The sequence below is a fragment of the Nestor notabilis genome, unplaced genomic scaffold (assembly GCF_000696875.1).
Source record: "Nestor notabilis isolate BGI_N333 unplaced genomic scaffold, ASM69687v1 scaffold6545, whole genome shotgun sequence".
NCBI lineage: Eukaryota > Metazoa > Chordata > Aves > Psittaciformes > Psittacidae > Nestor > Nestor notabilis.
The window spans coordinates 1-23,783 of NW_009929724.1; the positions used below are offsets into that span (position 1 = coordinate 1).

General features: G+C 36.7%; 1 protein-coding gene across 1 annotated transcript; it reads left to right on the top strand.

Moving 5' to 3' along the window:
* The first annotated feature begins 1,515 nt into the window (after positions 1 to 1,515).
* LOC104406198 (rho GTPase-activating protein 5-like) lies at positions 1,516 to 23,484 on the top strand. Its single transcript, XM_010015115.1, has 5 exons — positions 1,516 to 1,597; positions 12,544 to 12,621; positions 14,020 to 14,151; positions 15,736 to 15,841; positions 21,039 to 23,484. The coding sequence occupies exons 1-5, from the start codon at positions 1,516 to 1,518 to the stop codon at positions 21,367 to 21,369; spliced, it is 729 nt and encodes a 242-aa protein (XP_010013417.1). The 3' UTR covers positions 21,370 to 23,484.
* Positions 23,485 to 23,783: the final 299 nt, after the last annotated feature.

A 23,783-nucleotide genomic window follows, 5' to 3' on the forward strand; every position in this document is an offset into this window, starting at 1 on the left:
GTGGTCTGAGCATTTACTAGTGAAGACTGATAGCTTCTGGAGAAGGCCTACATTTTTCCTACCCTGTCTTTTATTTGCTATGTGCCTATAGAAGCCTTTCCTGTTATTTTTGACGTCTCTTGCCAGATTTAATTCTAACTGGGCCTTAGCTTTCCTGACCTGGTCCCTGGCTTCCCGGACAATGTTCCTGTAATCTTCCCAGGTCGCTTGTCCTCACTTCCACCATCTGTAAGCTTCTTTTTTTCCCTCTAAGTTTCCTCAGCAGCTCCTTATCCATCCACGGAGGTCTACTGGCCCTCCTGCCCCACTCCCTTTTAGTCGGGATGCAACACTCCTGAGCCTGTAGCAGATGATCCTTGAATATCAACCAGCAGTCTTGGGCCCCCCTGCCCTCTAGGACTATATCCCATGGAACCTTACGAAGCAGGTTCCTGAAGAGGCCAAAGTCTGCTCTCTTGAAGTCCAGGGCAGTTTTGCAAGTTATTTTTGACCGTTGTCTTAATTTAGTAATTCCCTGTACACCAGGAAGACTGCCTGATTTGTTTATCTTTACTATGGAATAATTTCAATACTATTGTAGTATTGAAAATTTACTCATCTAATTTAAAGCTCTTCATGAATACTTTGAGATATGACGGGTGTTCTTGTCTTGTTATGGAAGAATTATTTTGTTAATACATCTGTACAAGTAGGAGTAAGATTAGTAGACGTATATTTTCTTAATGGAAGAAATTACTCAAAAGTACTTCTGAAAACAAATCCTAACTACAGAGGTCTTGTAAACAATATATAAATTAACAGACCAGTGATAATTCTTTGACATACCAGTTATTAAATCTGTAAAAGTTTCATTATTTTTGTTCTCTGACCTATAGTCACTAGTTTCATTATTCAAGGTCTGATTTTTATTTTATTTTTTTTTTTTTTTTGTCTGGAGTTTCCAGCTGTGTTGTTCAATTAAAACTGAAAAACAATGCTTTAAAGCATTATGCCTTGCATTATTTTCATGAACATTCAAACATAAACCATTTAATTCTTGTAATTGTCCAGATGTGGTCCAGCAGTTGAACTGCTAACAGTCCTTCTTGGTGTAGGGAGGGGATATGATTGTGGATGGATCAAAACAAGCAGGAAAACTCCATATGAAACTCTAGTGTGTAAAGGTTTGTCACAGCACTCTAAATAGTGTGTTTATTTTTGTTCCTGTAGTATTTTTGTTGCATTGTGTCACCTTGTTCTTAATGTAATGCAAAAAAGACCAAATCTATTAGAAGTTGAGTGCTTTGTGTCTAATGTATGCTATTTTAAAGTACATTTCTTTCTACTCAGTTTGCCATAGAGGAATTTTAATGTCTGATGTGATATCTGCTTGTTTTTACTAAATGGTTGCAATATGAGTTAGTTAAAATATTACTTGAATATTACTTAAATAACTCTGTTTTGTTGTAGCCGAAAAAGAAAACTAAGACATTCAATCCTCCAATTCGTAGAAACTGGGAAAGTAATTACTTTGGGATGCCCCTACAGGATCTGGTTACACCTGAGAAACCTATACCTCTGTTTGTTGAAAAATGTGTGCAATTCATTGAAGATACAGGTAAGATAGGAGAACTATTGGAGTAAAGACTCCCACTTTGCATTAGTGAGTAAAGCCTCTCATTTTCTGTTTTAGAATACTTTTAGAATTTTATCCTAGAAGTAAATAATTACAGAAAAAGCACATTTTAAAATTAGAATATATTCTCTAAATTGTATGCTTAATGTGATGACCATTTGTCTTTATTTACAGAAGTACTTAGTTTCATTTTAACAAACATTTGAAGTTTAGCATTTGTTTCATGTAATTTTAAAAGGTTGTATCACTCTCTAATGCCAAATGACTTTTAATCCGACGGCATTCCGGTTTTACATGTCTCCGTGTTGCCACTCTATTTTACTTCATATATTAAAGAGCTCAGAAATCCACTTTTTCTAATTACAGAAAACAGGTGCATGGTATGGCTTAATTAGTGACTTTGCTGTCTTTATTTTGCTGCTAAACCTGGTTTTACATTTTTACTTTTTAGAGTCAGAAACATTTCTAAATACTGTGTGATTCTACGTGAAAACATGTTAAGCAATATGTTTAACTTGCAGATTTCCAGTTTAACATAAAATATTAACATATATATGTTTGTAGTAGAGTGAAATTTCTCCCTGGCTCCCCAGTTGTGCGTTTGTCCCTGCTTTCAGCCTGTTTACTCTGTGACCGTGAGGCAATGTGGGACCATCTTGCTGGTCCAAAGAAGACTGCATTTAGGAGGGGGGAGTTTTAGGTTTGGGAGTGACCTTTGCTTGGGTTTCCGTTGGGTTTTTTTGTGTTTTGGTTTTGGGGTGGTTTTTTTTGGGGGGGGGTGGGGGTGTTTGTTGTTGTTTTTAAAGGTGTTGAGTTTTTGGTTAGTGTGTAGACCTTGGTTGTTCTGAATTTGGAAAAATGCTATGTTGCTGGAGCTGAAAAATGAGACTGGAGCTGAAATGCAATTCAGAAAAGAACAGGAAATCTTTTGATGGGTGTCTGTAGTTTAATACTGGCTAGCATAAAGTAAAACAGCACCTTTTTTCAACATTTTGTTAGCTTTGTAATACAGTTTTGGCTGTAAGCTGACAGTAACAATGTTAGCAAGAGTAAAATCTGCCATCTGTGAGAGCAGCGTTTCCAGAAGATCTCCTATAGGTGGTAAGCCTAATAGCTGTTTTTGAAGACTTAGATACTGCATTATTGCAATGAAGAAAATCAGGTGACACCTCAGGCACTGGTCTTTCGGGAGTCAGAGATGTTAGTATAAATCTGTCATTAACCTTTACCACCTGTTGATTCTCTGCCTAAAGGTAACAGCAGTTTTTGATTCCTTCTTGCCTTTGCTTCTCCTTCTTCCCCACACCCTTACCCTCTTACCTCCCCACCCCCTTACCCAGAAAAAAAATGGAGAAAGAGGGAGACAGGCAAGGAGTAATAGAGTGGTATAGACAGCTTAACATACATTTTGTTTGGTATTGTACGTAGCAAAAAAAAAAAAAAAAATCCAAAACTGAACCAACATAACTTCATGGGTGAGTCACTGTCTGAATTCGTGTTCTTTAAAAACGGCTACCTACAGCTACTGCATGTGGCTATATAAACTAGACATCCAGCAGTAATGAAGACCAAGTGACTTTTTGAAGTTTGTAGAATCTAGAAGTAGTATCTTAAATTTGAGCATGTTTAACTTTGTAAAAATACTTTCAAACAACAAAATTATAAATCCAGATTTAAAGAAAGTTGTATTTGTTTAGAAGTAATGTACAATATCTGTTGATTTTGTGGTAGACTTTGTGGTAGACTGCGGTAGAGTGTCTAGTGTTTCTCCCAGAGGATTTTCACCAGGTTCTGGAGTGAGAGAGAGAACTATAATATAGTATGAGTGCTAAGCACTCAGTAAAGACAGAACAAGACCTCTGCTTTTGATCTGTGCTACAGATCCTATCATGGATTCTGTGTGAGTAGCTTTGGTTGTTCTTGTCACCTTCCATATGTGGCTGGGAGAATTTTATATTTGGTGTGTATTATTTTTATCTTAGGTTAATATTCTGTAGGTATTTGAGTTTCAAGCAGTGTTCTCATTGAAAGTATTTGTTCCCTTTGAGAAAGGAGGATGTTCACTTGTGTTACCTTCAGATCCTGTACTCTGATAGACTCACATCAATGATTTTTGGACTGTCTGAGAGAAAATTCCATAAATACAGCTTTGGAGATGATTGGCCTGCAGAAGGCATATCAGGATCTATTGGCTTCAGGCTGGACTCCAGAATGGTACTAGTCACAGTTGATAAAGTTGCTTGGCTCTAGGGAGTTGTCCAATACTTCAACCATCTCTTAGCAAGTCAGCCTAGAATCAGTGCTAACTGAACTCAATGTGAGTGTTTATCATTGTCTTTTTAATCAAGAACGTGCAGACTTGTCCACCTCTTCTTGAATGAGGCTAATCAGTATATTTCTCTTACAGGGGAAGGAGAAACTGAGGGAGTGAACTGGTTAATACTTGAGCAGATCTAAACCCAATAAGCCATATGCATGTATAAACCCCTCCATTTCAGCAGCAGTTCCTGATACTGATAGTACAAAGCAGTAATAGCTCATAATACTTTGTCTTGTTGGAAACTGTTGGCTGAAAAAAATAATAATTGTACAAGAACATGTAAGATTATCTTAAATTCAATAACACTGTCACTTCTCGCAAAAGAATGAGGAAAGCTTGACTAAATATTCTAAACAAACTTTGTGTGTTTACATAGCATCCGTGATTATAGGAAATCTTTTCTCTATCCAAGCCTCTCATTTTTTAATTCATTGTAATTGTAGCACAGTGAGTAATCTTGGTTGGTTGTCAGAGCTCTTTCTTGTTGGTTCATCGAATAAGATGATCAAAAGAATTTTTATCTTTCAGGTATGTAACTTGATAATGGTGAATTACCAAGTTATCCACTAAATGTCTTGATATAAATGCACAGTGTTTTCAGGAAAACTTTCTTTCTGGTAAAAATACTGTGATCTTATCCATAACCTTTTACAGACTATCGAAACACCTTTGTATCATTAGGGACATAGCATAATGTATAAGCTGCTGATGTTTTTATGCTTTTATGTCTGTCGCATTCTATGCACATGAGTATGTAACTTGCACTTGAGGGCAGCTACTTAAGTTGACTTTTTGATAGTGGTGGTTATTGTCAGTTATGGGCTTCCAAAAGATTTTGATGGTACAGTCAGTATGGTGTATTTTGTTGCTTTCTTCTGATGAACTGAATAGAAGGTCATTTTGTTAACATCACTTGAAATGAACTTCTTAAGTGTCTTAGTTTTCTATAAACTAGATTTACGGAAATGTATTCAGTAGGGAAACTAGTGTTCAGTTTTGATTTTTTTAAGAAAATTGTAGTGGCTATGATCAAGCAAGTTAGGAAAAAAAATGAAGTACTAATTAAAAAAATTCTATCCTATGTAGAAAATTACTTTTTTAGTAAAATTATTTTTTTTTCCTAAATGTAGACAGAAGAATTGAGATAATTTTTGAAGCTAAATTGTTTGTTAACTGTATTAAGAGCATGAATTCCATGTTTCTGTAAGAAATACCATGTAGGGAGTAAGGGGGATACTCTGACAGTTTTGTTTGAGAGGAATACAGATTTCTGAAGGCTAATTTAATGCTTAACTTCAAAATATTTGTATGATTTGAATTTTATATTGCACTGCCATGTAAAAGTATCTATTAAATGTCTAATTTTTTAAGTATAAAAGTTTACAGGTTTGTGACAACTTTGTAGCTGGAGTGTTTTGATACTAATATTTTTATGCTGTTTTACATGCCACCAGTTTACTTTCAAGTAATGTTTGTGTGCTGTTTAACACATACTGTTGTTGATTATTTTTTAGCTTTCCCTAATGTAGAATAATTTAGGCACAACTGACTCATGCTAACTGATAGTATTAGCATATGAGGGTGGTTTTAATATTTCAGTATTTTTTTTAATTGGTGCTTTGAATTTACTTTTTATATGCATCCTCATGCATTGGTGAAAAGTTTGGCATAAATTACATTTCATTGTACTTACCAAGGAAGAAGGCATCAAATTAATATTATGAATAACTATCTCAGTTTTGCCATTTAATAAATTTGGCTCTTGACTATATTCAACTCTAATAATAATAGAAATATTTTAATATTTTTTTTTCTCTGGGTTTTCAAATTTATTTTGTTTTAAACTTTGTAGAATATTGATGTCTATGTGCTTCATTGACAAGATGAGAAATTTTAGATTCTGTACTTCATAGAAAACTGGTAGCATTAACACTGGTGGTGTTAGTTCTACATGAAACAATTGAGGGAAGAGAAGCTTATTAGAATAATATGTATTTTAATAATTCAGTTACTCAGGTTATGTGAGACAAGGAATAGAATAGAGAAAGAGGAATGAATTTGACAGAGCCACATCTCATTTAATGCCTCACGTGGTCTCTGTGGAGAGCTATAGGTTAAACTAAAAATTGCATATTTGGTCTATTTGCAATAATTACTGCTTTTGATATTTATACCTTTTTGTAATGCTGATAAATTTATGATTTTGGAGATAATTCAAGTAAAAGAATATTGCCTTCTCTGAATTTCCTTCTCAGCTAAGTTATATCCAGGTCTTTTGAAATGAATCTGCCACGAGGCAAGATTTTGACACTGGAAGTATAGATAACGCAGTCTGTCTCCAAAGAATGAGGATTGGGTAGAAATAGGCAAAAAAGATGAGTCAGCAGTGCTTGTTGAGGTAAAAAGGCTGGTAAAACATTGAAATATATTCATAGTGGCTGCAAAATCCAGAAATTCAAGATGGATTATCTCCCCTTTTATTCAAAGGGCTTGAGAGAGCTAGAGGCTTCTGCGAATCTGTTCTGTTAGAGCAGAAAAGGACAAGAGTGGCCACCCCTTTTGGCCTGATGTATGAGACCTGGCATTCTGAGGGTAGTTTCATAAGAAATAGTGAAACAGTGAGATCCTCTCCTGCTGTATGATTCTGCCACTTTTTGGCCACTTGTCAGACATCTCTGAATCAGTGGAGTTCACTCTTTTGGAAAGCTACATCAGCAAAAATAGACAAGGTCCTGCTGTTAAGTATTACAGCTGGTAAATTAAGAGTCAAATATGTGTTAAAACCAGGGCGAGGCAGGGAGCAGGACTATGCAGCTGTGAGCAAGGGAAGGATGGAAACTGATGGATGAGGCAGAGAGTTAGACCAACGTTTTCAGTCATAGTGCTCTGTTAAGTTGACTCAACTGCTCATGAAGCTCTGTGATTAGTAAAAGGAAAAAAAAAATTTCATTGGCCATGACTCTGTTACTCTTGATTCTGGATAGATACAGTAACAATAGAGTTAAATAGCCCTACAGTACATTTTGTACTGTCATCAAGTTTGTGAGTGATCCTAGCAAGGTTGTGTGGTTGATATATTCAAGGCCAGGGCCTTGTTCTTGTTCAGGGGAACATAGACCAACTGGAAGAATGGGATAACAGGAACCTGATGGAATTCAGCAAGGACAAATGCCAAGTCCTGCAGCTTGAATTGCAGGGACTGAACACCTGCAGTGGTACATGCTGGGGACCTGACTGGCTGCATAGCAATGCTGCTGGAAAGGATCTGGGGGTCGTGGTGTGTAAGCTAAGCATGAGTCAGTAGTGCATCAATGGATGCCTTCTGTATCATGCTGTCCCAACAGCAGGGTAGGCACTACAGCAACAGAAGTGGTTATTTGTTTTTACTCTGCACTTATTAGACCTTATCTGAAATACTACAAGAAAGGTGTTGACAAGCTAGGTTGAGTCTAGCAGAATAGGGTCAGGGGCTGGAGCTCCTGAGCTGTAGGTTTGTTCAGCTTGGAGAGGGAAAGGCTGAGGAAATACCCAAAAGTGGCTTCCCATTGCTATGAAGAGGTTACTGAGAGAGTGGAACCAGGCTAAAGTACTGAAGTATATGGCAGGAGGATTAGAGATACTGATAATTAAAATATGAAGTTCCAACTAGAAAGAAATGAAGAGCTCTTGTTCTGAGGATTATTTAAGCACTGGTTTGGGTTGCCCAAAGAGATTATGGGCACTACTCTTTTGTAGTTGATATTCAAGATGAGATTTAGATAAGCAACCCAATCTGAATTCAGGATTGGCCTGGTTTGAGCAGAATGTTGGATGAGATGACCTCCTGAGGATCCCTTCTGTGATAAATTGGCATGGAATAGTGTGTTTTGCAACCTTGGAGTCAATCAACAGGGAGGAAACCCTGTCCAAACTTGAGAGGAGGGGAAAGCAGGCATCAGTTGTTTCTCCTAATAGAAGGCTGACTACCAGACGGATGGAGGAGGAGCACATGCGTTAATTCATTAGTGTGTGAGAATCACTGAAAAGTGTAAACAAATATGTTTTGAAATACTCATAAACACATGTTGTGCACTTGATCTGTATTGCTAATTAAGGTATCTTCAGAAGAAACATCATGGGAATTACATAAAGAATTCCTGAGCAATGCAGAAAGGACCAAGATGTCAGTATCTTTGCAGAGTACTGACAGTACCTGTGTGCTGCTCTTCTTACTCCCCTCCTTTCTCCAGGCACAAAGTGACCAAGCAGTTAATATGCTTGGAAAATTAAAGTATCTTCAGATGTCACCAGTTTTTAATGAAGTGAGCAATTCACCTTCCTTTCCCTAGGCATGTTTGTCATGTCATATTAATTGAAGTCTTTTATTCTTTTTTCAAAATGAACAGGCCATGAAATATGTGATTGAGTGACACTTCATAAAATGATTGAGAGCTTGTTTAATAATTGGTTAATGTAAATTATAGAAATGTTAATTCAGCACTGGATGAGAGCTTTCTAATGAGTCTTTCTAAAAGCTCTGCTTATTTTCTTACACTGCTTTTACTGAACATTTCAATATTCTGTATTTTATTACAAGAAGCAGTAAGACACTTTTGGTTCTGATTTTCAGTATGTGAATTGAATGTCATGGTTCTTTAATTGCCAGTGTTGATAACACATTAAATGTAGAATTTTAAATGTGTTTTACATAAGTAAATTTAGTGCTAGATTCTTACTTGAAAAGGCTTTGGATTCTTTGCTCTGTAATTGCGTATATTCTAGGTATACATAGAAATTACCATTCTGGATCAGTTAGATGGTGGTTCCTTTGGTCTTGCGTAATCTGGGTAGCATAAGGGTTGAGAAGGTCAATCTGTGGAATAAAATTATTGAATTATATATATTACAAAATTTACAAAGGTAACTGTGGAATCATAGATACTGTAGTGGAAATTCTTGAAAAGTTCGATTGGTCACTGCAGGGGAAGGAATTAAACTGGGGAGAGACAGACTCACTGTGATTAGGTGGCATGTATTCAGAAACATAGAATAGTGATAGCAGAACCTGGCTACAGATGACAAGTTGGCAGACTTTTCAGCAGGCAAAATATTGGTATAGCTGTTGTCACTCAGGAAGAGGCTTTACAATCATCATAGACAGCTGTCTGAAAACTTCAACCCTCAGTACTTGCTACCAGCCAAGCAAAAAGAATAAAAAGAATTATGAGAGCGATATGGGGGAAATTGTTGTATGTATTTCTGTGCTATACATACAGTTTGAATACTGGTTACAATTTGGGTTGGTCTGTCTTGGAGTGGAAAAGAATTGGAAAAGATGCTGCATATGACACTGACAGTAGCTCTTGGATAAAGAGGGACTGAATTGATTTGCTTAGAAGGGAAATTATATAAATTTTAAAAACTGGTGCTGGAAAAAAGCAGAGAAATTCCTGCTTCTTAATCAAGGAAGAAAAAGATTTCATGAAAACCAGGAGGCTATACCACTGAAGGATTACTGATTGGGTGTCGGGGGTGGTTGGGTTGTGGGTTTTTTGGTTTGGTTTGGTTTTTTTTATTCTCATGCTCTTCCTCAAGCATATACTACTTTGCAGGTGTGGAAACTGGATATTGTACCAGGCAGACTTTGGTCTGCCTTTGTGCAGAAGTTAGTATGTTCTATGGAGGAAGAAGAGTTGTGAAATATCTTGGTGTTTAAGGGCAGAAGTGTCCTACAAACTAAGTATGCATGTATGTGCAATCAAGCTTTGAAGTGTTTTGAACCCCATGTGAAGTTCTGGTCAGATGGGATGGAACCCTGATCACAACTGGCAGCACCAAAGAAGGGGCAAGAAGAGAATTTGTTAGGTGCTAGGAGGCACTTTGAGAAAGGAATAGTCTAGACAAAGGAGGTGAGCTCGCTCTTGAAGTAAATACAGGCTGTTGTGATATGAAATAATCTGATTCTTTAAACCGAAAAGTATAGTGAAGGACAGGGAAGCAAATAAGTCAGATGATTCAGATACATAGTATCACAGCAGTCATTGTGCCCAGTAAGGATAGCTTGAAATTTACAGGTGGACCAGAAGGGAAGCAGGATAAGAACATAGGTGAGAATTCTGAAAAAAATCAACAGACTTGCAGATGAAGGACTGAGTTTTAAAAAAGACATCAAGAAAAAATGAATGTTGTGTGCTTTCCATCTCTCTCAATAGGGATGTACATTATAGGTATGCAAGAAGTTTAAAAACTGTAACTAGTGAACTAATGTCTTATACTTGTTGAAGATCCTGGTGTAACAAGCATTGCAGAGACCTGGTTGATAATAAAAAACAACAGAGAGAATTGAAACATTACTTAAAATTATACTTTCAGACTTCTCTGCATACTGTGTGTATGAGAGAAATAGCATGATGACAGTTGACCAACGGTTTCATGAAGTGTAACTTTCTAGAATATACAAGCAAGAAAAACTATTTTTGCTTGAGGAATTTTAAAAGACAAATTTAGTTAGCTTAATCCAGAACTGCAGCACTTAGCTATTTTTGGAAGATGCTTAAATTCAGTAGACATCCCCTTGTTTAATCTGAAAATTTCCTGCAGTACTGTAAATTGTCTTTCTATGCTTCTCAGAGCTGTACTGGTCTGAGAACAGGGGTGTCTACTACATGATGAAATAGGGAATTGAAAACATAAAATCCCAGATACTGCAGTAGAGCATCTCTGTCTTCAGAGCAGCCCAAGGCTTAAACACTCCTACTAAACAGTGACTGGATCAGACTTCTCAGCAAATGCTATCACAGCACATTCAATTCCTTTTGTGCAGAAAGAAATTGAATAGTAGTTGGATAAAACACAGAATACCCTGGGGCTGTAGGGTCTCTAACTGAGAATTCTCCCGTACTAGACAAAGGGAATCTTGATCCTAGCTTATTCTTATCTACTAGTGATTTTTTTGTATTTATTTACAACTTCTGGAAGAGGAATGCAAAGTGTTTGTGTCTGTGATAGCAGGTAGTGCATTTGGAGCATTCTTTTGAAGTCAGGTTTGAAAACCCTTCCAGCTGTGGAAACCATTGAATCCACTTTATGCCCTGTGCCACCAAATTATATACCTCCTGGTGTTTTTTCAGGACATTAGTGAATGAGGCGTAGTTTTTTTGAAAGGACTGTTTAGGTGTATGTTTCAGGAGAAAAATTTTGGCTATGGATGTGGAAAGCTAAATGGTAGACATAAAAATTTATTGGAAAAAACCTTGCTTAAACAGCCTTGATGCAGCCAGTAAAGAGACATGTGAATTGTTGATGCATTAAGAAGGAAGGCTTGCATTAGAAGAGTTGACATCAAATTAATTGGTAAACATTTCTGAGCAGTGTAAAGCAGTTATGTCCTTTCTGTACTTTGAGCATCATAATAGGATTCCTAGTGTTTCTTGGTAACATGAAACGTACCCTTGGTAACTGGTGTGACAGAGGAGTTATGTATTGATCTGATAATCTAAAATGCATTCAATTATTAGGCAGTGATGGTAGAAAGCCAAGAGATTTCATAAAGCGGATTTTTAAATAGAACCATGTACTGTTAGGGAGATCTAGCATATAGATAATTTTACACCCATAAAGATAACTTGGAGAATTATGAAACTATAAAAACTATAAACTGCTTGTATTCCTTTAATGGGTTCTAAATTAACAGAAGAAAAAGATCTTTGGTAATGGTGTGATGAGCAGGATGATGCTTTCATTCAGTGAGTAGCTTTGGCCAAAAAGATAGCAATGTGAAAGGAAGCATAATCACTGGAGTGGAGTGAGCAAGTTTGTGGGTGCGTAATAAAAGTGTATTTTTTTAATGTTGTTTACCTGGAATGGCTACTGTAATTATAATGACTCTAATTCATACTCAAAGAAAGTTTCTTAACAGCCGTCTCCTTTTGCCACCTTCTCCCGTCCAAAAAAAGAAAAAACTTGTAAAAGATGTGATAATTTACCATAGAAAAATGAGGAGAAATGGATGCAAAGTTTATAAAATATAAATGAGAAAAAGGAAAGTGTGTTAGATTAAGTCCTTGTCTCATACAGGAGTGTGTTACACCATGAAATTAAAAAATTAGGAATCAATTACAAATGCTTGATTTTTCTGCAGAGTATTTTATTAATGTGTTGTTGCTTGTCATTATAAGTTGTTACGCCCAAACTGAGAAGACAGTATTTAAGAATATAAATTCTGTGGCTACCAAACCCCAGAATTAACATTTTTTCATTATTTAAAAAGAAAAAAAAAAGGTAAATAACAACAGTGTGGTAGAGATCAGGATAGGAATAGTTTCAGGTAAATTGTTCTGCAAATTCCTGCAGTCAGGTTCTTGTTATCCTATCCTATCTTGTTATCCTAGCCTATGTGGTTTCCTGTGATTCATGTTAAATGGGATAGTGGACTAAATAAACAACTGGTATTTTGTGTATTGCTACTCCTATATCTCTATAATGGTTAACATGTTACTTTTTAAACACTTGAACATTTATTTTCCTGCTTTTGGTTTCTGAACTAGTAATTATGACTACCTCTGTTTTGCTCTGAGGTAGATAAACATTTTTTTTTGAATATTTAATATTTTTTTCCTCCCCTTCTAAGGATTATGTACTGAAGGCCTATACCGTGTTAGTGGGAATAAGACAGATCAAGACAACATTCAGAAACAGTTTGATCAAGGTAAGAACAGATTTTATTATTAAAAGCCAAAACAAGAACTTGAATTCTCCATGGATTTATCATACTGCAGTGTAAGAGTTGCACTTTTCATACTGACTTCCATAGCACCGAGTACCTAATGCTGTGGTAGGTTGTGTTGGTATAGTCCAGGTTATTACCAAAGAAGCTTAGTATAAACCAAAGATGGGATAGAATCTCATTTCAGAGGACTTTAAGTGCTGTTAAAATATTTTCTTGGTGGTATTCCAATGTTTAAGAGAGTTTAAATGCAGTCCTAGTTGGCCCTTATGTTAATAGTTCATCAGTCCTAGGCATTAAGTCATTCATTTCTCCCTTACATGGTCCCCTGAATGTGTAGTACTTCTTGATACTTATTTTGTTGAAAGCTCCCTTGAATAATATGGATTAACAATTAAAACTTGGTAATAAATTTCTAACACAACCTTCCTTATGCTAGAATATACTGGAATATGATTGGTAGAGCATGCTGTTTACTTTGATGTGTTAAAGAGGGGTCAGCATTTTTTTCCTTTTGTTTTCTCATTTAATTTATGATCTCAATTGATACTTCAAAATGAAAATGCTGCTTAAAAGTTCTTGGATATTAATCATGAGCTTGAGCCTCTGAAAAATAGTAAAATACCCCTTAGGTGATAAGGAAAATAAATACACTAGCTTTTTATCCTTTGCTATACTGTTTCAGATAATCTGAGTATAATGCTAGATTTTCTTCAGCCCTTATTAAAGGATGTTCCAGAGTTTCAAGTGGAGCAGACTTTTGAAAAGTAAAAAAAGCGTTTTCAAAATTCCAATTTTTAAATACTCAAGTTCTGCAGCTTCAGTGCTTCCACTTCTACACTTGGTTTAAAAATTACCTGGCTTGGCTTTATTGTGATAACTTTCAATTAAAAAAAAAATAATCTCTAGTTACAAACCATAAAGCTTCTTTTGTCTGGGAATCTAGCAGTAGTTTAGATGTCCACGGGTGGTCACTGGTGTGTGGTGTTGTCCTTCCTTAAAAGCCTTCATGCGGTGACATGAACACGATCACGAATTCATTTGCCCTGTACCAGTTTTAAATTCTATTTTCCAAAATTTTGTTAAAATACTTATTCTTGGTCAAAATTGATAAATTAGAAGCCAGTCAGTGGCTACTACAAAAGCATTTAAGTCTGCATGGAGAATTAGACTTTATTTTTCTGATCTTCTACTGTTTACTTATACTATGAGATTTTCTTATATTTCATTGCATATGGGTCACATAGGTTCAATTTATTTGTGCATTTTGTAACATTTGACAATATTTAAATTTTTGGATAAATTCTTGTTTTCATGGAATGCTGTAAGGAATGATAGCTGTAGGTTTTACTTACACTGCTGTTTCATTTTGGTTTACAGATCATAATATCAGCCTGGAGTCTATGGGAGTAACAGTAAATGCAGTGGCTGGGGCTCTTAAAGCTTTTTTTGCCGATCTGCCAGATCCATTAATTCCTTACTCTTTGCATCAAGAGTTGTTAGAAACATCAAGTAAGTAATAAACAATCTTTTCTTGATCTAATTGTGTTCTATTCATTGCCCTTATTGCAATTTTTACTTCATTGTCAGTTGAAAGCACTAGCTGCACTCAAATATTGTTAAATTGCTTAGACATGTACATTCTTTTTATATTCTTTAAAATTAGCAGAACTGTATGATGAAATATCATGGTATTTTTTCTAAATAAGTTGAGGTTTTATTATGTCTCTTTTTCCTAGGAAAATCAATTGGAGAATTTTTTTTTTTTTTGTTCATTCTTTTAGTGCTGCATATGGTGAAAATTCTTGCAAATGTTTTACAGTTCTTTACAGGGGAAAAACCCCTTCAATTCATAAAATCATATGTCCAAAGTAGGCTTTAGAAATCAGACACATCTATGGAATATTATGTAATTCTCCTCCAGATCCAGATTTTTTCCAAATTCTTTTTGAGCTCCTTGTAAGACAAAATGCTTAATTTTGTTTGTCTTACAAATATTTTTCAGACACTTCAAAGTGAAATGACTAAACTCTTTCCTGTTTAAAAGAGTATCTCTCTAGTATTGGCAGCAAACTTTCAGGAAAAGACTGCTACACGTTTTTGCAGGATACTGCTGTGACGTACTGTATTCTTAATGCTTTTTTGTTTAAAACATGAAAATACTAGTCTAAACCTAAGGCTTGGGCCTGGACTTGATTAATGTAGTCCATTAGAAATTTTGTGGGTTTGAATGATATCTGTAGATACTTACTTGTGGTATTTCTGCTGTACTTTTCTGGCAAATCACTTATTTAAAGTAATTAGTTAGGGTTTGTTTTTTTTCTTTAAAGTGTATCAGTTAAATTTCTATTGCAATAGCATAGAATATAAGCGGACTTAAATTTCTTTTTAGCAATGCAATCAAGTAGTAGAGGCGAGCTTGTATTCCTTTTTATGATATGAATCATAAATCTGCAGAACGTATGGTTCTACAGTACTTTAGTAGTACTTCCCACTTTTTTTTAATTGTCTGATTCTTCCTTACATGTTGATTATTTCCTCTTTGAAGGACAGATAATGTCCCTTGGGCCTGTGAAAATCCCTGTTCTCCTTTAAGCAGTATATTTAAAATAGCTGCACCAGGCTCATTCATAATTTTTATATTATTTTAATAACTGATAAGCTTAAGACATTCTAATTTCATGTGAATATCTTCCTTCCCTCAAATCTTTATGAAACTTTAGTCCAAATAAATCTTACAGATATATCGAAGTCATAATATTTTGCAAGCAGAGGAAAACCTAACAAGAAGTGACCCTGTCACATTGTTCGTTATCATTCTACAAGCCAACAATGAGCTAATCAAGCCATTCTTTACTGTTAAACACAGATAAAAAATTCTGCTTAAATACAGAAAAATAATTCTGTCTTTAGATACTCCTGTAATTAAAAAATACTTAATGCAGTGGTATATGCAGATGGGAATTTTATCAAATATTTTCTCAGCATTTTTCTGTGGGTATCTTATCTGTACCATTATACTAGGAAAAAGACTTGGCAATGCTTTATTCAGTATGTCTTTCTAGATGTGTCAGAAAATGTCACTTATTTCTATAGAAATCATCGATAAGACAGAACGACTACATGAATTAAAAGAAATTGTGAAGAAATTCCACCCAGTGAACTATGATGTCTTCAAATACGTAATAACACATCTAAACAGGTTTAGTATTTTTCTACTAAAATTTTAAGTTGTAACATTGGAAAAAATACTGTAACAATGAATTGACTACTAGAATTGCAAATTTCAATGCTGCATTGCTCATATGTTAATATAAATGTGGAAAATGAAACTAGGAGTTAGAGGTTAATAAGAAAAGGTTTGTATATTCTGTTCTCGGCTTTTATTGATGTATAAATATCTGGCATCATCACTACTATAAAGTTACATGAATGGTGTACGTAATGAAAAACCTTGAAAGAACTACTGTGCACTGTAGTACCAGGGCTTTTTTTTTTTTTTTAAGATTAGCTTGTCATTCCCATCCCACCCCCCCACCCCCACCCCCCGTGTTTTTAGACAGAATCAGAGAGTTGTTCAGGTTGTAAGGGACCTTTGGAGATTGTTTAGTCCAACCCCATTGCTTTGGCAGAGTCAACTAGAAGAGATTGCCCAGGATGACGTCCAACTGGGTTTTCAGCTTTCTCCAAGGAGGGAGATTCCACAGTCTCTTTGGACAACCTGTGCTAGTGCTGTCACCCTCACAGTGTCATGGTTTAAGCCCAGCCGGTAACTCAGAACCACACAATCGCTCACTCCTTCCCTCGTCTTCTTTCTCCCACTCTCCCGTCAACTAGAAGAGATTGCCCAGGATGACGTCCAACTGGGTTTTCAGCTTTCTCCAAGGAGGGAGATTCCACAGTCTCTTTGGACAACCTGTGCTAGTGCTGTCACCCTCACAGTGTCATGGTTTAAGCCCAGCCGGTAACTCAGAACCACACAATCGCTCACTCCTTCCCTCGTCTTCTTCCTCCCCTGCTCCCGGAGGGATGGGGAGGAGAATCAAAAGAATGTAACTCCCATGGGTCCAGATAAGAGCAGTCCAGTAACTAAGGTATAATACAAACCACTACTGCCACCACCAATAATAATAATGGTAAGGGAAATAACAAAGGGAGAGGATACAATTGCTCACCACCCACCGACCAATACCCAGCCTGACCTGAGCAGTGATCTGGGCCTTCCAGGTAACTCCCCCCAGTTTATATACTGGGCAGGACATGCTGTGGTATGGAATAGCCCTTTGGCCAGTTTGGGTCAGGTGTCCTGTCTTTGCTTCCTCCTGGCTTCCCCTCCTCCCTAGCAGAGCATAAGACCGAGAAAGTCCTTGATTGGAGTAGACATTACTTAGCAACAACTAAAAACATCGGTGTTACCAGCATTGTTCCCAGGCTGAAAGTCAAAAATACAGCATTGCACCAGCTACTAAGAAGGAGAAAAAAAGACTGCTGTAGCTGAACCCAGGACACACAGTAAAAAAGTGTTTCTTACACTCAGCCAGAATTTTCTGTGTGTTTTCTGCCTGTGGTTTTTTTGTCCTGTCACTGGACACCACTCAGAAGAGTCTCAATCCATCTTCTTTGCACCCTTCTACTGGATATTTAAAACCAATTATAAGACTTCCCATAGCTTTTCCAGGCTAAGCAGTTCCAGCTTGCCCAGCCTTTCCTCATTTGAGATTCTTTGCCCCTTAGTGATCTTTGTGTCCCTTCATTGGGCTTGCTCCAGTGTGTCCATGTGTGTCTGTTGTGCTGGATTGTCCAGAGCTGGACCTCATACTCCAGATGTGGCTTTTGCAGTGCTGAGTAGAGGGAAAAGATCACATCCCTAGACCTGCTGGCAGAACTCAATGCAACCTAGGATGCTGTTGGCTGCTTTTGCCACAGGGGCACATTGCTGGATCATGTTCAATTTGTTGTCCTCCAGGACTTTCAAGTCGTAGCCTACAGTGGTGCTTTCCAACTGGGCAATTTTGTATATGTACACCAATAAACTTTTAATGACATTTAAGTTGTTAAATTGTTCCAGACTAGCATGTTTGTGTTTTTTGCAGGTATTTGTAAAGATCTGACTGGGCATGTAACATGCGGGCAGAAATGGGACCTTTTAACCCTTTTTAGTCAACAGAGCAAATTCAGCCCTAAAATAGATAAAATCATATCAATGAATGTAATTATTCCATGCATTTACATATTATAGAATTGCAAGATGTGCTTGCATGTACCTGGAGTAAAGCAACATCCGAAATTCTACACAGTTATTAGCTACCTGAAATGTTCAGTAGTTCTTAATGGACCTGATAGAAATTTCTGTGAAAGAGTGGCAATCTGAATTGTCACAAGTCTTCAGCTGGTCACTTATTTGCATAGTACAGCTGAATATTCAGTGTCAGGTAACTGAATTGCTGCAAGTACAAGAGCCATGTCACTCATCTTTTGAACACTTCCAGGGATGGTGATTCCCACCACTCCCCTGCGAAGCCTGTTCCAATGCCCGATCACCCTCTTGGTGAAAAAGTTCCCTAATACTCAGTCTAAACCTCACCTGGTGCAACTTGGGACCATTACCTCTTGTCCTATCGCTTGTTACTTGGGAGAATAGACCAGCCACCTCTTCACTCCATCCTCCTTTCAGGTAGCTGTAGAGAGTGGTAAGGTCCCCCGTAAGCCTACTCTTCTCCAGACTAAACAACCCCGGTTCCCTCAGCTGTTCTTTGTAACACTTGTGCTCCAGACCCTTCATCAGGTTCATTGCTCTTCTCTGGACCTGCTCCAGCACCTCAAAGTCTCTCCTGTAGTGAGGGGCCCAGAAATGAACACAGTATTCGAGGTGTGGCCTCACCAGTGCTGAGTACAGGGGGATTATTATGTCCCCGGCCCTGCTGGCTGCACTATTTCTGATACAGGCCAGGATCTGTTGGCCTCCTTGGCTGCCTGGGCACAAGCTGGCTCATGTTCAGCAGCCGTCAGCTCCTTTTCCACCGAGCAGCTTTTCAGCCATTCTTCCCTAAGCCTGTAGCATTGCATGTGGTGGTTGTGAACGAAGTGCAGGACCTGGGACTTGGCCTTATTGATCCTCATACCATAGATCACAGCCCATTGACCCAGCCTGTCCAGATCTCTCTGCAGAGCCTTCCTATCTGTCAGCAGATCAACAGTCCCACCAAACTTGGTGTTGTCCACAAATTTACTGAAGGTGCGCTCGATCCCCTCATCCAGATCATCAGTGTAGATATTAAACATCAGTGGCCCCAGTACCGAGACCCGAGGGACACCACTAGTCACTGGTCGCCAACTAGACGTAATGCTATTTACCACCACTCTTTGGGCTTGGCCATCCAGCCGTTTTTTTATCCACTGAAGAATCCACCTATCCAGACCATGAGCAACCAGTTTCTCCAGAAGAATGCTGTGGGAGACAGTGTCAAATGCTTTACTAGAACCCAAATAGACAATATCTGCAGCCTTTCCCTCATCAACCAGAAGGGTTACCTTGTTGTAGAAGGAGATCAGGTTGGTCAAGCAGGACCTGCCCTTCATGAACCGGTGCTGGACTGGAGTATAGTCTAGGAGGAATTTTTACCAAAGGAAAAAGAATGTGGGATAGGAAGAAAACTCTTTAAAAATGCTAAACAAAATGTAAGCTTACATTTATATTTTCAGGTTCTTTAATCCTTAAATAAAGTTAAACTACAACTATTTTAGGAAAAAGATTATGAATATTACTGTATCTCAGAAATAGTATCCAAATATCCCTCGGACCAAGCTTATTCAAACCAGATTGAGAAGCAGTATTTGTGTACCCTCACACTATTTGGAATAAGTAATGCGCATGCTAAAATGGAAGTCTACCCTTTATAGTTACCACTATACATGCAGTGTAAATGAGTGAAAATATTTTCTTATAGCATTAATTCTAGTGTTTACTATGGCTTTCACAGCTTTTGAATCTATGGACTACAGCCAGCTGTCAGAAATTCTTGCAGTCTGCTCTTGTTAATCATCAAAATTGTAACTGACAAGTTGCTGAAGTTTTATTTTCCCTCTATTTCTGCAGGACAACTGTAGCTGTTACCTTTGTGCTGTCTACTGTAATATAGGAATTGCATGTTCTCAGCTGAACGAGTATCTTAGGTGTTTGTTGGATTTATTAACGCATAATTTTTCATGTATCTCTCGTCAATTACTTCTAGATAAAATGATAATGTTGCGTTAGGATGCAGAGTGTTTTTTAGAAAACAGAATATCCTGACTTTTTCTAACCTACTGTGAAGCAGAGCTTTTTTTTCTGAGGTGACATTTGATTGTAGATAAGTTTTGTAACAGGATGATTTGTTGTTGGTTTTGTTTTGTTTTGTTTTTTTCCTTTCTTGTAATAGTATTCTAATAATTAATTTAGATCATAGATGTTATTCAATATTGACTGTCCTGTAGTAAGAAGCCATTTCTGTAAGACATTCTAATGGATGTTATTTTTATGAAATCCTGTAGCTGGTTGAGAAATCTAAAGCGAATTACTGTCACTTCAAAATGTTGGTGGAATGTTGAACTTATTTCTTGATTAATAGCTGAATCAGATTTATATTTGTTAACTATTTGTCCTGGGTTCAGCTACAGCAGTCTTTTTTTCTCCTTCTTAGTAGCTGGTGCAGTGCTGTGTTTTTGACTTTCAGTCTGAGAACAATGCTGATAACACCGATGTTTTTAGTTGTTGCTAAGTAATGTTTACTCTGACCAAGGACTTTCTCAGTCTCATGCTCTGCCAGGGGGGAGGTGAAACTGGGAGGAAGCAGAGACAGGACACCTGACCCACACTGGCCAAAGGGCTATTCCATACCACAGCACGTCATGCCCAGTATATAAACTGGGGGGAGTTACCCGGAAGGCCAGATCGCTGCTCAGGTCGGGCTGGGTATCGGTCGGCGGGTGGTGAGCGGTTGTGTCCTTCTCCCTTGTTATTCCTCTTATCATTATTATTGGTAGCAGTAGTGGTTTGTATTATACCTTAGTTACTGGAGAGCTGTTATCTCAACCCGTGGGAGTTACATTCCTTCGATTCTCCTCCCCATCCCTCCGGGATCTGGGGGAGGAAGGAAGAGGGGGGGAGTGAGCGAGCGGCTGCGTGGTTCCAAGTTTGAACCACGACGCTATTCAAATCTGAAGTAGTAGCTTCTAAATTTTCTTCTGCATAGTAGCTTAAACAAAACCAAGAATGGTTGTTTAAATGGGTAGCTGGAGAAAAATAATAAAAACCTTGAGATTGTTTAATAAGAATGCTTACAGTGAGAGAGCTATGAAAATATCTGTAGTTGAATGCGTACTGGTTGTATTTCATACTGTGCATGTTGTTCTCATTTCAGGGTTAGTCAGCAATATAAAACCAACTTTATGACTGCTGATAATTTATCGATTTGTTTCTGGCCTACTTTGATGAGACCTGATTTTGAAAACAGAGAGTTCCTTTCTACCACCAAAATCCACCAGTCGGTTATAGAGACCTTCATTCAACAGTGTCAGTTTTTCTTTTACAACGGGGAGATTGTAGAAGCACCTAACCCAGTGGCATGTCAGCCACCGCCTTCCAACGCAGTGCAGATGGTGGAGCCAATGGTACCTCTTCAGTTACCACCACCGCTGCAGCCTCAGCTGATACAGTCACAATTACCAGCAGACCCTCTTGGTATTATATAAACAGAAGATGATTGCAGGCAGCCTGGCACTGGACAGTAAGGACAAGCTATAGACATGCATGTTTCAGGATACAGTAATGTACTTCATATTTATGACAAATAATTCCCATCCAGCTGATTGGACATCTTTTTGTTATATCCCGTACTGTGTTCCTCATTTGTACACACTGCAGATAAAAACTATGTGATAAGCATGACTGGAGAGGTTTAATTTTTAAAAGCAAAAATAGCTATAAAGTACAAAGCTGCTGCTGCATGATACCTTATTGCAATCACTATATCATTCCTGTGACAGTTTGTCACAATATATTGTGAATAAAATTTTTCTATAGAATTTAATGATTTAAAAAAATTACATTTATGAAACATTCAATGCTTACAGCCTGCTTTATGGCTGTTTTTGTTATTTAACATGCTATTTTTGGCAATTTTATTCACATTCGAGCGTTCTGTGTAAACAACTAAAGCCCAGCTATAGTTTATTTTGTAATCTCCTGGCTACTTATGTGATGGTATGCTTAGGACGGTTTATGGAAGAATGCAAAATGCACTGTTGAGAATTTTACAGTCCCTCACCATCCATTTTCACTTGTAAGTAAACCTGTGGACAGTTTGTTAAGGGTGGGTGAACTTGCTTATTATTTCTTACAGCACAATACCAAGGACATGCTTGTTGTAAAAGTGAGTTTCAAATATTGTACAAAAATTTTGATGTTGCCGACTTATTTCTTTATGTTCCATTACTGAACTAAACATTTTGTAAAACTGTTAATTCTGTAAACAGCTGCATGTTTAAAAGATCATTGATGGTCTTGTAAACTTAATCTAATATATTTTAGATATTTTAATTTTTCCCACTTGGGAATACATGTAGTGTTTAGAAAATAGTTCATGACATTTTCATATAAGGTTATATAACTTTTCATACATAAACATGAATTTTGTTGTAGTAAAATTCTCTAAACCAAACTGTTTTAATCTAGGACTTCAATTAATCTATTCTTTAAATCTATTTTTATGTGACCCTTTGAAGATATACAAAAATGCATTGCTAATACATAGCAATAAATACTTTGGGTACTGACAATTAACCTCTTTGGAGTGTGTATATATAAAATCACATAAGCTTGTATTCATATTTTTTTTCCTGTGGTATGTTGTACTAAAAGCTCAAATGACTGATTTTTATATTTTTTTTCCCCCACCACCATATTTTTAAATTATCTCTTTTTATTTCGTTTATTTTACTTTTACTTTGGTACCAATTTTGCTGTAAAAGAATGCTGCTTAATTTAAACAAATCTTTGGGTTAATTATTTTGTTAGTGGTAAAAAACTTAGAAGGTTACAAATTGTAGCAAAGGAGAGACCATAGATAAACACTACCTGTGAGACTTTTCATAGCAGCTTTTGTTCTTTCATGCTCAAAATTCACCTTTTTAGGTCTGCAAAGAAGAAAACAGTTTCAGCTCATTCAGCTGCTAGAATGTTTTGTGTAGTTAAAAAAAAAAAGCTTTATGATGGTCACTGTTGTAATCTTCACTTATAACAAGATTTAAGATCGTCTTGTATGTATTATAGTAAATAGATGATTTTGAGAATTAAGGCTTTTAAGAGTTTGATTTGCTCCATTTTCCCAAAATAAAAATTGCCTTTGCCACTATGTCCTAGGTATTGTACTTCTAATTACAACTTGGAGTATCATTCTAGATTACTACGATACCATAAACCCGGCTGCTGTTTGAAGTACATGTATATTATAAATTATCTTGATATTGTGTTATATTCTTGCAATTATCTTTTCTAAGAAAACATAAACAAAAAAGTCAACCCTATTCCTACTGCAAAGCACACAGGAGTTAATAGTCCAATAAAGTCTGTCCTGTAAATTGTAGTATTCTTAACTTGTTCTACTTTACCTGTTGTCTATATAGCTTTTATTTATAGTTGTCAGTCTAATCTTGGCATGTTTAGCAAAGAAAATGAAACTTCAAGAGTTTTATAAACTATTTCTAGGTTGCTAAAGAATTTATTTTTCTACTGTATATGGTATAGACAAAGCATCACCTGTACAGGAAATAAGTCTATTTCTAATAGAAGTAAGCTTAAAAATAAATGCCAGTCATATTCATATTTAAAAGTTATATCTATAAAGTATCTCCAGTCTTTGTAATGTGAATTACATTTTAAACTTTCTACAAATTCCAAGTTGTTTGCCATACTGCCATACTATTTAAGTAATCTTTAAATACTAATTTTTAGAATCATTTACATTCCATTTCATGACACACTTTCATGTTGAACTTGTGATCAGCAGTATTTGCAGTATCATTTATTTCTTGTGTGAGATATTACAGCTAAATTACATCATAACACTTATATTTGGCCAGATATGAAAGTGTTATTGCATTTACTG

What these genes read in the sequence shown, in the direction of transcription:
- LOC104406198 (XM_010015115.1), top strand. Translation starts at nt 1,516, where the DNA reads ATGCCCCTACAGGATCTGGTTACACCTGAGAAACCTATACCTCTGTTT. An exon ending in GCAATTCATTGAAGATACAG is followed by an intron (nt 1,598 to 12,543) that starts GTAAGATAGGAG and finishes TCCCCTTCTAAG; the next exon opens with GATTATGTACTGAAGGCCTA. An exon ending in GTAATAACACATCTAAACAG is followed by an intron (nt 15,842 to 21,038) that starts GTTTAGTATTTT and finishes TTCTCATTTCAG; the next exon opens with GGTTAGTCAGCAATATAAAA.